We start from the raw sequence: 16,184 nt of genomic DNA on the forward strand, positions 1-16,184 counted from the left end.
ATTCTGCTTCGGGGTACACTGGGCTCCACAAGGATTAACATCGGGGTGTACAGTAGGATCTTGATCCGAGGCACCAACAGGCTCAAAGCTTTGACTGTTCCCAAGATGCACAGCGCCACCTCCTCTATAACCCCGCCTCCGTGCACAGGCGCTCAGTTTGTTATTTGGTGCCATGCAGTAAGCAGGCATACAATAGGGGGGCTGCCTTTTGCTGCCCATTTATAGCTTTAGTAAAGAAAGAGGAAAGAATACTTTTAAGACTTCAAGGGCTGCAGCGTTTGATGTCAGATAGACATACTTTGCTGCAGCTCCATCACCCCCAGCGGCGCTGTATACTCCCGCACCCTTGTTGCCGGGTAACTACAGCGGAGGCTCCGGTGTCTATCCTGTCAGTCACACACCCGTCGCTGCCCTCCAGGATCACGTGGCCGCAGGTACAGGGGGAGGTAGGGGGTCTCTTTAGCTGCTATTTACTGCGATCCGGCGCGCCGTGGACACTGTTACTGGGCAGCCGCTCCACTAGCGACACTGGGCACAGGTAGGTTTTTTTCCCACTTTAAAACCCCGTTTTTCAGAGCCCGCAGCGCCCGGTGGGGATGCCACCAGGGGGAGAAGGCCTAACTTGTAGCCCCTCCCCCAGCCCCAGGGCCCCATTTCTGTAAATGTTCCCGCCCTGGAGTTGCATATCTCTCCCTCACTCCCTGTCAGCAGCCATCACAACGGAGCTGAGCTGTTCCTGGGACTGTTGGGGCAAATCCTCCTCTGTAGAGCCGCCTGATTGCCAGTGCTGTGCCTCATACAGGACACTTAAGTATTCTACCTGTCACTGGGACAGTGTTAGTTAAGAAAGAGTGCATGCATTCAGGGTGTGTGTGGTACAAATGCCCTGTGATATACATCCAGTATCTACTGTGCTTTGTTATATTTATTGTTGACACATATAGCTTTACTGAGTATTACTTTGTATTGCTAGTCCAGTGCAGTTTTATGGTGCATAATTTCTGCATGGTAGTACGCTTGTGACTATATATGTGTGTGTGCATGTAACTGCTGTGTGGCTACCTTATCGGGTATTTCACTTGGCGTGCTATTCCTATATTCCATAACCTGTGGGGGAAGATATACTTGCTGTGTATTTTTCCTTGTGATTTATAGTCACCCTATATATTAGGATGCATCAAAACGCCCCATGAATTTTTAAAAGTAAGAAAAATGATTTGTCCCCATGCTACATTTTGCATTGTTAAGGATATATTGCATACCAGTTTTGAAGAATCTGAGATGATATTTATGTGGCCCACCATGCCCCTGAAGATTAAAGATTTCTATAAATTTCTATTTATTTTTATCTGAAAAAGAAATAATGATTTGATTAATGATTTGATTAATGATTTGGATGGTAACAGCCACTATAGGCCCATGAGGCTTCATGCTGTTCCCTTTCTTTGTTATGTTCTTATGTTCTTAAATCAATGTAAGACACGCATTCATGGCACACATACAAAAGTTGGCTTCATTTTGCTAAAGTTAGTTGTTTTGTATAATACAATACAGTACAGTACAGTACAACACAATACAGACAATTTTTGGACGTGGAGGTGGACCACCTAAGTCAAATCGTACATCAAAAAAATTTGCACAGTTGTTTCTATGCAAAAAAGGTACATTTTAAGAATAGGGACAGTAAGCATTCCGAATGTCGGGGCGTTTGATGCACCCTACTATATATCTCTTGAACTTCCGGTTTGTACTGACAGTCACACTTCACTGGGAGTTCTTGCTAGGTATATTGCTGCTAAGAATTGTACTAGGTTGCCCAATATTGTGCACATTATTATTATGTCAGCTACACGAGGCAACAGAGCTGGGGCTTATCCCACATTGCGTGGTGGTGATGCCGCAGACGTGTTGGAGGACAATATGGCAGCTGAGAGTTCAGGTTCAGGAAGTTCCTTACCCCCCCAGTGGGTTTGTAGCACTGAGGGCATCAAATGACCCACCTTTTCCACGCTGTTAAACACGCTTGTAACTAAATTGGCACCCCCTGTGGGACCACCTGTGCCAATGCAGCAGTTTATGGTCCCTGCTATTAATCCACCATGGGCAGATCAAATCTCCACTCAGTTACAGCAATTGAACTGGTCACTGACTAAATCTAAGTGACACTCTCGGCCGCCTAAGACTAAGACGTCTTCTAAACGGGCCATTACCTCCTCCCAATCCACTGCTATCCCAGACACGTCCTCTGAGGATGGTGCATATACTTATCCTACAGACACTGACTCAGATGTTTCTGATGGGGAAGGGAAGCCATTGGTGGATGTCCCGAATTTGATTGAGGCAATTAGGCTCATTCTTCAGGTGTCTGATGATCCTGAGGCTGTCTCTAAAAAGCCAGATAGATTTAAACGTAAGAAGGTGGTTAAACAAGTTTTACCTCATTCTCACACTTGGCTGACATACGTCAGGAATCCTGGGAAAATCCTGGGACAAAATTCACACCAAATAAGAGGCTGTTGGCTCGCTATCCTCTCTCTGCGGAGCTATGCAATAATTGGGAAACTCCTCCGCCTGTAGAATCTCATGTGGCGCGCATGGTTGTTTCCTCTGCTCTGCCAGTAATTACCATCACCTCTCTGAAGGAACCGACGGATAGACGTGTGGAGGGTTATTTGAAAGCGATTTACACCCTAACGGGGCTGTGCATAGGCCAACTATTGCAGCAACATTGGCTGTTGAGGCGTGGGCTCAGGAGCTAGAGGCGGAGCTGCCTTCTAATGCTTCTGAGCATGCTCGACAATATCTCTCATATATTACCACGGCTTCTCTATACCTTAAGAAGGCGGCCTCCGATGCAGGGGTGCTGGCTGCCAAGGCTGCTACTACGTCCATCTTGGCCAGACGTATCCTTTTGGTTGAGATCGTGGTCTGTGTATTTGGATTCCAAGAAAACCCTGGAGGTGCTTCCTTTCAAGGGAGACATTCTCTTTGGAGAAGACCTCAATAAGATTGTGGCTGATCTGGCTACTGCTAAAACAGCTTGCCTATCTAGTACGGATCCTTCCGCACAGAAGGCTAAAAGTACTTTCCCTCTGCCCTTTCACCCTCCAGGTAAAGCAAAAGATCAAGCGTACCCAAAGCAAGCTCGACTTCTAGGTTTTCGCCAGGAATGGTTGAAGACCACTTCAGATACCTGGGTAAGGGAAGTGGTCACTCGAGGTTACGCCGTACCCTTCAAGAATTGTCCCCCTCATCGATTTTGCCTGACAGATGTGCCTCTGGACCCGGCAAAAGCAAACACTCTGCACTCGGTGGTAGATTCCCTCCTGACCTCGCGGCCCATTCTCAATCTGAAGCCCTTGAACAAGTATGTGTGGGTCTCCAAGTTTCGTATGGAAACTCTGCGCTCTATTGTTCTGGCCTTGGAGCCTGGGGATTATATGGTCTCCCTGGACATACAGGATGCCTACCTGCATATTCCCATTACAGTGTCTCATATGCAGTACCTGAGGTTCGCGTGGGCAACCTTCATTACCAATTTCGGGCATTACCCTTTGGTTTGACAACGGCTTCCCGAGTTTTCACCAAAGTAATGGCGGTCATGACGGCTTCACTTCGCCGTCAAGGGGTCAGGTTACTATCGTACCTAGGCGATTTGTTGATCCTGGCAAATTCCCCAGAAATTCTCCTGTGTCATCTAGATCTGACTGTCCAGGTCATGACAGCCCACGGGTGGCTTGTCAACTGGTAGAAATCATCCCTGGTTCCTGCTCGGAGCATGGTACACCTGGGAGTGTTATTGGACACTCACAACCAGCGGTTGTTCTGGTCTCAGGAGAAAGTCCTGAAACTTCAGGACAAGATCCGATGCTTCCCATCTTGTCCGCAAGTGTCGATTCATTTGGCACTGCAAGTGCTAGGTCTCATGGTGTCGGCTTTCGACATGGTGGAGTAACTCAATTCCATTCTCGCCCTATGCAGAAGTTGATTTTGTCCAAGTGTGACTGCCTGCCGCACCGGATCAGATCTCACATGATCTCCCTGTCTCCGGGGGTCCGCCTGTCACTGTGCTGGTGGCTTCAGGACCAGCGATTGAGCATTGACCGTCCGTTCTGGATATCCAACTGGGTCCTGCTGACTACAGATGCCAGTCTGAGAGGTTGGGGTGTGATGTTGGAACAACAATCTCTCCAGGGTCGGTGGACCGAGGAGGAGTCTCTACTCCCGATAAACATTCTGGCTCCTTCTCATGCTGATGGGGGCTGAACTAGGACTTAAACGGCATCGGGAGTGTCACTATTCATCTCAGTGACCCCGAAAACAATGGATTTTTGCATGTCATACCCCACCCTAGGGGGTGCTAAGGGCATGTGTGTCCCCCCCCCCCCCCGTCACACACACACACACACACACACACACACACACACACACACACACACACACACACACACACACACAGTATTTGTTTCCAGATTGTAAGTGATATGTGTACCAAATTTGGTATAAATTGCTCCAGGCATTCCAGAGTTGTGCTGGAACATACATACACACCCACATCCGTTTTTATAGATAGAAGGGTCTCTGCTTGGAGTACTGTGTAAAAGGGGCTCTACCTGGTATAATGTATATAAGTGGCAGTACTGTGTGGCATAATTCGAATAATGGAGACTACTGTGCTGCGTAGTATCTATTGACATTGTAACCTGTTCCTCATGAGCATGAGGCTATGCCACTATATTTTTGCTGTTCCTGTTTTAGTTACGGAGTTTTGGGGTGTGGTGGTGTTTAGACAAGTTCTCTCTCTGTCACAGGGCACCAAAATGTCTTGTTACGGCTCTGACTTAAGGCAAGTAATTTATACCATATAAGATAACCTTCAATAATCAATCCAAATTCTATCTCTTGAGTCATATAATCAATCTTTCAAAAAGAAAGAGACTGGATATGATTAAATATGAATAAAATATATGGACAGCTTAGATTAAATACCAAGGTTATATTGCTGGGCAAGTGATGACTTCATCCAACTATTTTGATCAGCTTTCACTTCACTATGCAATGTATTTTCTGGTGGTTGTGAAAAAGGACTTTACCATTAATTATTTAATGGCAATTATGAATAACAAGTTCTTCAATGATTCACAAGTCTGATGTACCTACTTAAGTGTCTGGGGATGCTGTTTTACTAGTCAAATAGATAGCAATTTTAGGATGCGGAACTAAATATGGGCATCGTCTGAATTCAACATTCCGAATGTCTACATGGATGGTGGCTTGTTTACATAGCAGTATTGTCAACACTGTGCATATCGACTTAGGTTTAAGGTTTAAATACTTTTAAAATGTTAACACTGACATGTATTGCTGATAGTGTGACTGCCGACATTTACACTACATACCTCCAATATGTCATTCTCTCTGCGAACAATTCTGAATGTGTGTGTATATGCTTATATACGTTTATAAATACATTTACATTCATACATTCATTCATTCATTCATTCATTCATTCATTCGAGGTTTGGCACTCAAGACGACTGAAATAAATGCTTTAGGTCCCTGTTGGTAGGTAAGCGTTTCAGAATAGATTACTTATATACTTATATTCTTTCATTAGGCTCAAATTCTCCTCCAAAAGCAGTATTCTGTTGAGAGTGCAGAAATAGTTTGTAGTAAATATTTTCAGTAAATATTTATATCTATTTGTGCAAATATTTTAATAAATCAGTTTATAATTCTCTATGCAATGTACTGTGCTTTAAATGCATTTCCTTAGTTTTTAATGGACAAAATAGTTAGTTAATCTCATTCTCTAAACATTCATTCAGCTATTAATGGTAAATGTATTGTGCCTTGTTGCAGTTATGTGGGAATCCTAGTCCCCTATATCCACATAAAAGTTTAAACTTGCACTTTATATATTGTTTTTGTTTAATCTGACATTTGTTCTGTGTTTTCAAGACAATTCAGATAGACATTATTATATTTGTTTAAAAATAGGATGAATTTCAGTGAATGTATAAATGGGTTTATATTTAGCAAGACACTGATATTGTATAAACGGACTATAATGTGGAATCTGTCTCTTTAGTGATATAGCGGGAATGCTGCTTAAGTCCACAGGGAAGTTCCTGGATGCCGGCCTGCAGTACAGCTGTGATGAATTTTTAGCCAGCACTGACGATAACAGTGTCTCTGATGAAATAAGGTAATCCTGGCATAGGGAGCACTACTTATGTAACAATGCTTTGTGGTCTTAATATGCCTGTAAGGAGTTTGTTTCTATAGCAATAAAAACAATTGATGGTACTTATGTCACACCAGATGAAAACAGCAAGTTTGTTTTGCTCGTCAGGATTAAACTGTTCAAAAGACACAACACAAACTGTGTATTTTTATTTATTTAATTAAAGGGGACTTATCACCATTATGGATCCTCTGATGATAAGATTGGCAGACTAGAAGGGAACAGACTGTTGTATGCTGAGATGATTGTGACAGTAACTTTCTCATAAGTGTCCACAGTGCCAAGCATTAATATTTTCCTGGTACCCCACAAAGAGGCTGTCCAGGGACATAAGGGCAGGGTGTAAAAGGATATTCTGCTCCTGCTTAGAACCCCACTACAGGAGAGACCTTAAACTTTAAGGCTTAAAGGCTGATTTGCCAATGAAAACCAGTTACTCTGTGTATGAAGGAGGAAAATCTTTCCTCTGCAGCTGCCCTTCAAGCACTTAGGTTATCAGCAAAGTTATAGCATGGTGCTTGGGGTTAGGTATGTTATCTCTGCTTACAGGATGCCGGCAGTCACATGACCAACAGCGGCATCCCAACCCGATCCTGACAGCAGATGGGGTAAATATTCTACCTGCCCCTAACCCTTCTCGGGTGGCGGCAATGGCTAACCCTCGAGGGGTGGCGACTATCGCGAACCACCCCCCTAGTGCCTAACTCGTACCCCTATACTAATCTTTGGGATGTCGGCTGTCGGTTTTCCTCACAAGCAGACCTATACCGACCGAGGTGTAAGAGGGATAAAGAGAGAAATTGGCACTGCATAGGAAAATATACAGAGGGGAAAAAAAAAGTTACCCACTCCTGCAGTAGCCCAAAGGTCTTATTACTTAAGTTTCCAGGGGTGCCAACCATGGTCTTTTTTGGAAATATTGAGGCTGCACTAGGCATAACTGCTGTATGTTTTTCTTATTATAAAGTTCTGCTGTGCACTTGGTAATTATTTAAGTGTATTACATTTATATTGACTCTAATTTGCTTGTGAAGGAAAGTTTATAAGTGGACAAAACATATTTTGCTAAAAGTATTCAATATCACCCTCTAAAACCTCATTGCAGTGTAATACCTTTACAGATATAAAGCTAAGCAGGGATCCTTCATTTTTCCTTTTTTGGGGACATCATGATATTATTGGCTTATGATGCTAATGTACTGTATTCCTGTGAAGCAAATGGTTGTTTTACATGATGGGTGTAAGCAGAGAAGACCCCTAACTTTGTCCATGTCGCTTCCACAGGAGATCAGTCATTGAAACTAGTCGAGCATTAAAAGAACTCTTTCATGAAGCCAGAGAGAGAGCATCCAAAGCACTTGGTTTTGCTAAAATGTTGCGAAAGGTAATGATGATTAGAATTTGGAAGTGGTTTGGTTGGGATTTGGTGATTTTTAAATTGTATATGCTGTATATAGTTTCTATCAAATGTATCTATGACCATTATATGTTCCAGCTGCGGGCGGGATTCCGATGTCGGTATTTCGAGTGCCGGGATTCCGTCCGTTGGTATCCTTACTGTATCCCAAGTATTCAGCTGAAATAATGTTGAAGCCAATGTTAATGCTCAAAAGCTTACCGATATTTAGGGATACCTGTCCAGATAATGTCACAATGTAAGTAGTTGTGCAAATGGCTTCCCAAGTAGTGGAAGGAATGTTTGTCGTTGGCTTGTTTCCACATGTGGTTGTTGGGGCAAGCTAGCACTTGGAAAATCACAAGTGCCATATGCCTGTGGTACTGGTACAAACTGGGACCTGTAGTCTACCAAGGAAAAATATAACTAAAGACAGGACAAATGTTTTAGAAATAACACACTTAAATAAACACAAAAACGCAGTATACTTTCATGCTGCTTTTTATTAAATTAACTTTTCTCCTACAGAGTCCACAGATTATCCACAGGATAAACATTGGCATACGAGGTAGCATCAGCAGATTGGCACAAACGATCAAAAGCTTTTGGCCAGTCAACTATATCCCCGCCTCCTGACTCAGGCAATTCAGTTTTTTTGTTGTGCAGCAGGAGCCGGACCACGATCTTTGGGCTGCTGAGTTTGGCAGCCGTAAGTTTGTTGTTTAATTTATTTTTATAGTGTTATGTTTTTGAACGAGTTTTCTAAAAAGTGTCTTACACCTTAGAGTCGCTCCAACAACTCTCCACCGTGTCGCGACAACACTTACCCACGTGTACAGGGCTGTTTCGGCGAGCGTCTGTGTAGGATGTACTATCAAGTCCAGCTGACGTTTCCAGGTTGTGGTCGGAGCACAGGGAGAAGGTAAGGCATCAGTTCCACTTAGCAGGGGAGACACAAGACACAGCCGCACTGTTTTCGGGTAGGAGACTACCGAACAGTCGCTGAAGCGGCTGCCACCTCGAGTGCACAGGGATCATAGGATCCAGGGATTTGTGTGAGGCTGCGATCCCTAGGGTTGATGTCAGCAGTGGGGAGTAAGACTCTCCCTTGATCGCCCCTCTCCCCGGTTCATGACCAGATTCCTCTGAGTTTCCCGCCATAAACTGATTTCCCGTTTCCGTCTGAGAAGCGATGTATCTAAAGGACCCAGTTCCAGCATAGGCGGCTGTGTGACTGGTGCGTCGTGTTCATTTGGGCGTCTGTGTTCACTGTAGGTTCACTGGGCGTTTGTGTACACTCAGTTTTCACTATTGTATTGATCGGTTCTGTAAGCGGGGTGAAGTCTCCCTGTATCCCACTCTCCTGAACCGGGTGATACAGCACTAAGTCTCTGCCTACCATTAAGTACGAGTAGTTGGATAAGTGCCTGATGCATATGAGTCTGTAAACTATTGCTGCTGTATTCAGTCGCACATCGAAAGAAATGTTTAAAGTTCTATATAAGGTAATGCAGTAATATGTTTCTCCTACATACTTGAAATGTATCTGTAGTTGAATATGTGCTCATGTTGCTTATTATACTAATGTATATCCTGTGGCTGATTGCTAGTTTGATTGCTAACTTTACTATTTCTATCAGTTTCTGTGAAAGCAGGGAGGGATTGGATTGTATGTCACTTTAACAAGTTTTAAAGTGATTTCAGTCACAAATTGTGTAGTTAACACTGTACAGGTGTGTGATTTGTTTATCATGTCTACGAGAGGCAAGGGTGAGGAGGGTACACTCTCCACAGCAGCACCAACACTGATTTCATGTTTGTCTTGCAAAGCTGGGTTCACCTCTCAGAATCTGGTTCAAAATGTATTATGTGCAAATTGTTTTAGTTTTCACCAAAGCCTCTTTAATATTCCAAGGCAGGCACAGGTTCAAGTTAAACCCCCATGGGCTTCTTTTGCACAGACATTAACCAATATAGCTGAGCGGATAATGCCAGCTCTTATACCATGGATAGGTTACCCTGTTAACCCTTACATACAACATTTACCCCGGGGTATATCACATCCAGTCCAGGAATCTGCAGCCTTTCAACAAAAACAGGCTGAAAGGCCTGTGGAAATTAAATCACACAGACATGAAACAACATCTTCACAGTCTACTCATGTTTCAGATGGGGACTCATCAGAGGATGAGGATTCATCGCATTCCGGGTCTGCATACAGAGATGAGGATGAAGGTCTCAGCTCAGTGGAAATACCTGAGCTAATGAGTGCTATGAAAGCCATTTTATCCTTAGGGGAGGCAGCAGAGCCTTTGTTAAACTCTAAGAGTTTGAAAGTCTCAAAACAGTCGGGACTGAATATCCTGGTTCAGAACAGCTGACGGAGATTATGCAAGAGGCTTAGGTAACACCCAGTAAGAAGTTTAGAATTCCAATGACATGGAATTCCCATTATCCTTTTCCAGCTGGGGACTGTTTAAAAAGGGATGTACGGTAGCTCCCAAACTAGATATGCATGTCATTCGATTGGTGCGAAAATCTACATTGCCTCTGCCTTCAACATCAATAAATTGTGTTATGGATAGGAAAATAGATGTTTTTTTTAAAAACCATTCTCTCCTTCTCTGGGGCCATTGTAAGACCAGCCATGGAAGAAGCAGCCTTGGATATGGGTACTATTGCCTCTCAAGCTTCAGCAGTAGCAGCTCGCAGAGCTGTTTCACTACGTACATGGAAGGCTGACTCAGAATCCAAGAAGGTTCTAGAGTCTTTGCCTTTTACTGGAGATATTCTTTTTGGTAAAGAATTAAACAGTACTTTGGAGTCAGAAGCAGACTCCAAGAAAGTGAAGTTTCCTTCCACACATAAATCCAAACCTAGATTTCCAGCTTTTTGACCCTTTTGGAACCAGGGAAAAGCTAAGGGAAAGGGTTATGGCAAACAGTCTCAATCTGACAAGTCTGGTAAGACTTAAAAGCATTGGCCTAATGGTGCGGGCCTCCACCTGGAAGATCCCAGGTGGGAGGCCGACTTCTTCATTTTGCGCAGATCTGGCAGCAGTCCAACACAGATGCCTGGGAGCAAGAAGCGGTATCTCACGTTATGCGATTGCCTTCAAGAAACACCCTCCACAAAGGTTTTTTTGTACCAGCCCGTCTTCAGTGGAAACGAATGACAGGGCTTTGCAAGAGACAGTTCAGAAATGATAATTCCAATTCCTCCTGCGCAATGAGGACAAGGTTTTTATTCCAACCTGTTTCTAGTTCAGAAGCCAAATGCATCGTTCCAGCCCCTACTCAATCTCAAAGTGCTGAACAAGTACATTTGGGTGCCTTGTATTCATATGGAGACTTTACGTTCCATTATTTTGGCCATGGAGGCGGAAGATTTTTTGGTATCCCTGGATTTCCAGGATGCTTACCTGCATGTTCCTATAGCACAGTCTCATCAGTGCTATCTCAGGTTTGCTATCCTCCAGCGACACTTTCAGTTCCAGGCCCTACTATTTGGACTGGCTACAGCTCCAAGAGTGTTCAACAAAATGATGGTGGTAATGGCGGCTTATCTCCGTCTGCAGGGGATAAGAATTTTACCATACCTCGACGATTTATTAATCCTGGCGCAATCTCAGGAATTGCTTCAGTGTAATCTGCAACAGACACTAGCTTGTTTGCCCAATTTATGAGCCAACCGTGTCTCTGCAAAGTTGTGCCTGGTTCCGTTGCAATGAATGACACACTTGGGAGCTGTATTGGATTTGGGACTTCAGAGAGTAATTTTACTTCTGAACAAAATATACAAAATTCAGTCGAGGATTCAGGAGCTGCTACACAGTCAAAGGGTATCCATTCACGCAGCGATGCGTGTGATGGTATCTATGGTGTCGACATTCGACATGGTGGAGTATGCTCCATTCCACTTGAGGCCTCTACATTGTCTGATCCTTTCCAAATGGAATGGGTTACATCAGACAATAAAAACTCAGACTATGGTCCTTCTTCTGGAAGTAAGGAGGTCATTAGCCTGGTTTCTACAGACATCCCATCTGGACAAAGGGAGACCCTTTTGTATCTCGGATTGGGAGGTTCTGACAACGGATGCCAGTCTTCAGGGCTGGGGAGCAGTGTCAGAAAGAAGTTGCTTCCAAGAGTAGTGGACCGAGGAAGAAAGTCGCCTGCCAATAAATATATTGGAACTTCGGGCCATATATATGGCATTCAGGCAGGCAAAGGACAGTGTTCAGGGGAAACCAGTTCAAATTTGCTCGGACAGTGCAACGGCAGTAGCGTGCCTCAATCATCAAGGAGTAACTTGCAGCCAAAAAGCGACGAAGTAGGTAAGCCGCACGCTAAGGTGGGCAGAACATTATCCAGCCTTGTCTTGTCCGCAGTGTTCATTCTGGGAGTCCAAAACTGGGAAGTGGATTTTTTTCAGTCGACATGCCATTCATGCAAACGCATGGGCTTTACACCTCAAGGTCTTCCAGACTCTAGTGGACAAGTGGGAGTTAACGGAGATAGATCTCATGGCTTCCTGTCAGAACAACAAAGTTCCCACATACGGGTCAAGGGCAAAGGATCCCAGAGTGACCTTTTGTGGATTCTCTGTCAGTAAGATGGGACTTTGTCTGGCCTATGTGTTTCCACTGATCGCCCTGTTGCCCAGGGTGATGCGAAAGGTAAAACAAGGAAAGGGTGCCGTGATACTAATAGCTCCGGCTTGTTGGTACACAGATCTGCAGAGGCTGTCGGTGGATACCTCGTTCCTACTCCCCCAACATCCAGATCTACTGTCTCAGGGTCCTTGCTATTATAAACACCTGGATGGGCTGTCTTTGACGGTGTGGCTCTTGAGACTTCCATCCTGAAAGCCAAGAGTATTCTCACAACAGGTGATTCAAACAATGCTCAGAGCAAGGAAACCATCCTCAGCTCGCATTTATTACCGAATATGGCAAGCCTATATTCAATGGTGCAGTGACAGGAAATTTGACCCTAGATCTTTCAGAGTTTCCAGAGTCCTAGCATTCCTTCAGGCAGGAATGGACAAAGGTCTACGGGTGGCTTCCTTGAGAGTTCAGGTGTCGGCGTTGACTGTATGGTTTCAAAAGAAAATTGCTAACCTACAAGATGTGCAAATTTTTTTCCAGGGACTGCTTCACATCCAACCTGCTTTTGTTCCTCCTACAGCTCCTTGGGATCTAAGTTTAGTCCTAAAGGAGCTTCAAGTTGCTCCATTTGAACTACTGAAGCAAGTGGATCTTAAATGGTTGACAGCTAAAGTTCTCTTTCTACTGGCTATTGCTTCAGCTAGAGGAGTTTCAGACGTAGGGGCATTGTTATGTCGCCCTCCTTTTGTGATATTTCATCCAGATAGAGCGGTTCTCTAAATTCCACCTTAACGAAAAAATTGTACTGTAGTACCGGCTTTTCAAGGGACGGATCTTTCTGCGGGAGATGCATCATTGGACGTAGTCCGTGCTGGATCATACCAGTGCCATCAGAAATACAGACACTATTCATTCTCTATGGAATTCACAAGAGAGGATGGTCTGCTGATCTCTTAGTGGATCCGGTGGATAATCTGTGGACCCTGCAGGAGAAATACGTAGTTATGGTAGACTTACCGTTGACAACTTTTTTTTTTTCTTTCTCCTAAGTCCACAGTATGCACAGGGATCCCACCCTGACGCACCTGATTTGAGGATCCTTTCACCTACTAACCTCTTCTTCCTTCTTGTCCGGAAGGGTGTGCATGTGTGTTTTTCTCGCCTGATTATGGCTCTCTATGAAGCTCCTGCCTTGAGCTTTGGAAAACAACTGAATTGCCTGAGCCAGTAGGCAGGGATATAGGGGACTGGCCCGTTGCATTCTGGGAGGCCGAAAGCTTTTGATTGTCGGTGCCAATCTGTTGACCCTACCCCATATCCCTGTGGATACTATGGACTTAGGAGTAATAGTTATCAACGGTAAGTCTACCATAACTACGTATTTCCCGTTGTCCTCCAATAAAGTATGGTAAAAAAAAAAAAGTAACCTCATCACCAGCAGTGCCAGAGTTAATGTAACCTTAAGTAAACGCAATGTCATGATTGTCTAGTTGGTCAGATTGTTCTGTTGGCTAGTTTGATGAAAAATTGCACAGTGTATGGAGAGCTTCATATGACAGCATTCAGCATGCAATTTTGTTTTACTGAACATATTTTGAAAATTAAGTGGATTCAAGTCAATTTTAAAAGGTTTTCTGTGTCTAAGGGCCCCATACACTAGAACGATGTATCAGTTGGTGAAATCGTATACGATTTCCCTTGAACACTCCCGGGAACTTCCCAGGAGTGTTTACATATGATTCCAAATGATTTGGTACTATTTGACTTTTTTGAGCATGCAATACATCGCATACGATATGTCAAGCGCCGACATATCGTATGCGATGTATAGCATGCATTCACAGGTACCATCAGATGCATCTGATGGGCTGGATTAGGGTGCTTCAAACTTCTTACTATAGATCGCATGCGATATATCGTGAGCACAAAAAGCACACTTTTTTTCCCCGTACGATTCCATTTGATTACGACATATCACGAGTGCAGCACTTAACGACCTGGAGGATCCGATCCGACGCTCATCGGCCGCGCATCGGAACGGATCGTATACACACCAGAAATGCACGCTTTCCCACGATATATCGGCCCAAATGACCGAAATGAGCTGAAATTGGACAAAATCGTTCTAGTGTATGAGGCCCTTTACTGATCTGTCTGTTTTATGTGTGATAGCAGTTTTGTATACTTTTGGGTTATTTTCTGTACATGCTTCATAGGCACAATAATTCCTGTTGGCAAACTGTGAGTTGACTAACAAGAGTGTGAGTAATGGCATTATGATGCACGCCTTCAGAAAAGAGAAGATTGTGGCCTTAGTGTGAAGTTAAAACTGACTCACTGTTACAGAGATTGTATCACAGAAGGCAGTCCCAATTTAGATGGCTAAATAAATATTAAATATTGTCATTTTATGGTAATTAATAGTATATATTCTTTATGTGAATTAAATTACTGAATCTTTCATAAAATATTATTGTTGATTTTACATCCTGGGGTACCTGGAACCCTAATATCCCGGTCAATGATCCTTCCACCCCTGCTACTTCTAAACATTTTTTTCCCTCCCCTCTATGCTAGCTATGTCTCAGCTGACCTCCTCTCTTAGTGGATCTATGGGGAATCTTGATTCTCTGAACTCCACCAGTTTTTCCTCTACTGTGAATGTCCTTCTCTTCCCCATCACTTCCCTGTCCAAGCTGTCTTCCTCTAGAACATGCCCAACAGCTGCTCTTGACTCTGCTGCCCCAGTTGTTACCATCAGTCTACTTCAATCCCCTCACCAAACCTGACACTTTATCCTGAACAGCATTCTCCACATGTGCTGGAGGAGGTCACGCTCTTGCCATCACTTCCACTTCAGGTTCATTTTCTCATCCTAAAGTTCCACTTTGTCACTTGCTAAATAGTTCTATTATAAGGTTATCCTGTCTTTCCAGCTCTCTAACCCTTGCCTTTTTCTTGTTATATTCAACTCCCCCTTCTCTTCTCTTTATCTGCCATCAGTACACTTTAATTTGCAACCCACTATATCTACAAAATAGTCCATTCACCAGGAGATCTCATCTCTTCTGTTTCCACCTCCCTCTCCCATGTCCCCTCACTTTGACTGGGACAATAAACTTCATGCTCCTTCTCTCCTGTCTCCTGGCTGAAGTCTGTATTGTCCTCTCCGCTCCACCCTCTACCACCCCCATTGATTCTAGTGCCTTACACCTCTTTCTGTCCTTGCCCCCTGTGGCTTCCTAACTGGTCAATGTATCTGTCTCCTCTGGCACATTCCCTAACTCTTTAAAACATGTTATGGTCTCCTCCATTCTCAAGAAACCCTCCTCCCTCTCCAAATATTGTCCCATCTTTCACATCCCTTTTTCTCTTTGAGTGGTTGGTATACAGTTGCCTCACTTTTTTCCTCCTCACCCACTACCTCCTTGAATAATCCAGTCTGGCATTTGGTCTCTCCACTGAAACTGCCTTCAACAAGGTCATTGATGACCTCACAACCAAGTCAAAGAGCCAATTTGCTCTTACACTGCTTGACCCTCACAGCGGCATCTGACACCTTCGGGTTATGAAACCTCAGTCTCTCCTGTTTCGTCTCCTAAGTATCCAACTAATCCTCCATGTATAGCTACCCTTAACGCTCATCCATTTATTCTTGCTGTGGGGTTTGCCCAGGGTTCTACCCCGTGCCCCCTTTCCTTCTCCTACTATACTTCGTCTCTCAGTGAGTTTAGCAGTTCTTTTAGCCTCCAATGCCAACTCTTAGCAGACAATATACAAATCTACTTTTCTTCCCTGATCAATCCCCCTGCCTACTGTCTGTCAGCATCTCATCCTGGATGACACAGCACTGTCTGAAACTCAAAAAGAATTAACAATCTTTCACCCAGTCATGTTCCCTTCTCTCCCACTCTCTTACTGTGTTGATAACC

General features: G+C 44.0%; 1 protein-coding gene across 7 annotated transcripts in view; it reads left to right on the forward strand.

The window, feature by feature from the left end:
• MAP3K4 (mitogen-activated protein kinase kinase kinase 4) overlaps window positions 1–16,184 on the forward strand; it is a 219,894-nt gene that overhangs the window by 62,852 nt on the left and 140,858 nt on the right. For all 7 annotated transcript variants that reach the window (XM_063917525.1, XM_063917526.1, XM_063917523.1 and 4 more), the window contains 2 exons: window positions 6,092–6,208; window positions 7,532–7,631. In XM_063917525.1, coding sequence (XP_063773595.1) covers window positions 6,092–6,208; window positions 7,532–7,631 — 217 coding nt within the window. The remainder of the gene's footprint in view (window positions 1–6,091; window positions 6,209–7,531; window positions 7,632–16,184) is intronic.

The sequence above is a fragment of the Pseudophryne corroboree genome, chromosome 4 (genome assembly GCF_028390025.1).
Source record: "Pseudophryne corroboree isolate aPseCor3 chromosome 4, aPseCor3.hap2, whole genome shotgun sequence".
NCBI lineage: Eukaryota > Metazoa > Chordata > Amphibia > Anura > Myobatrachidae > Pseudophryne > Pseudophryne corroboree.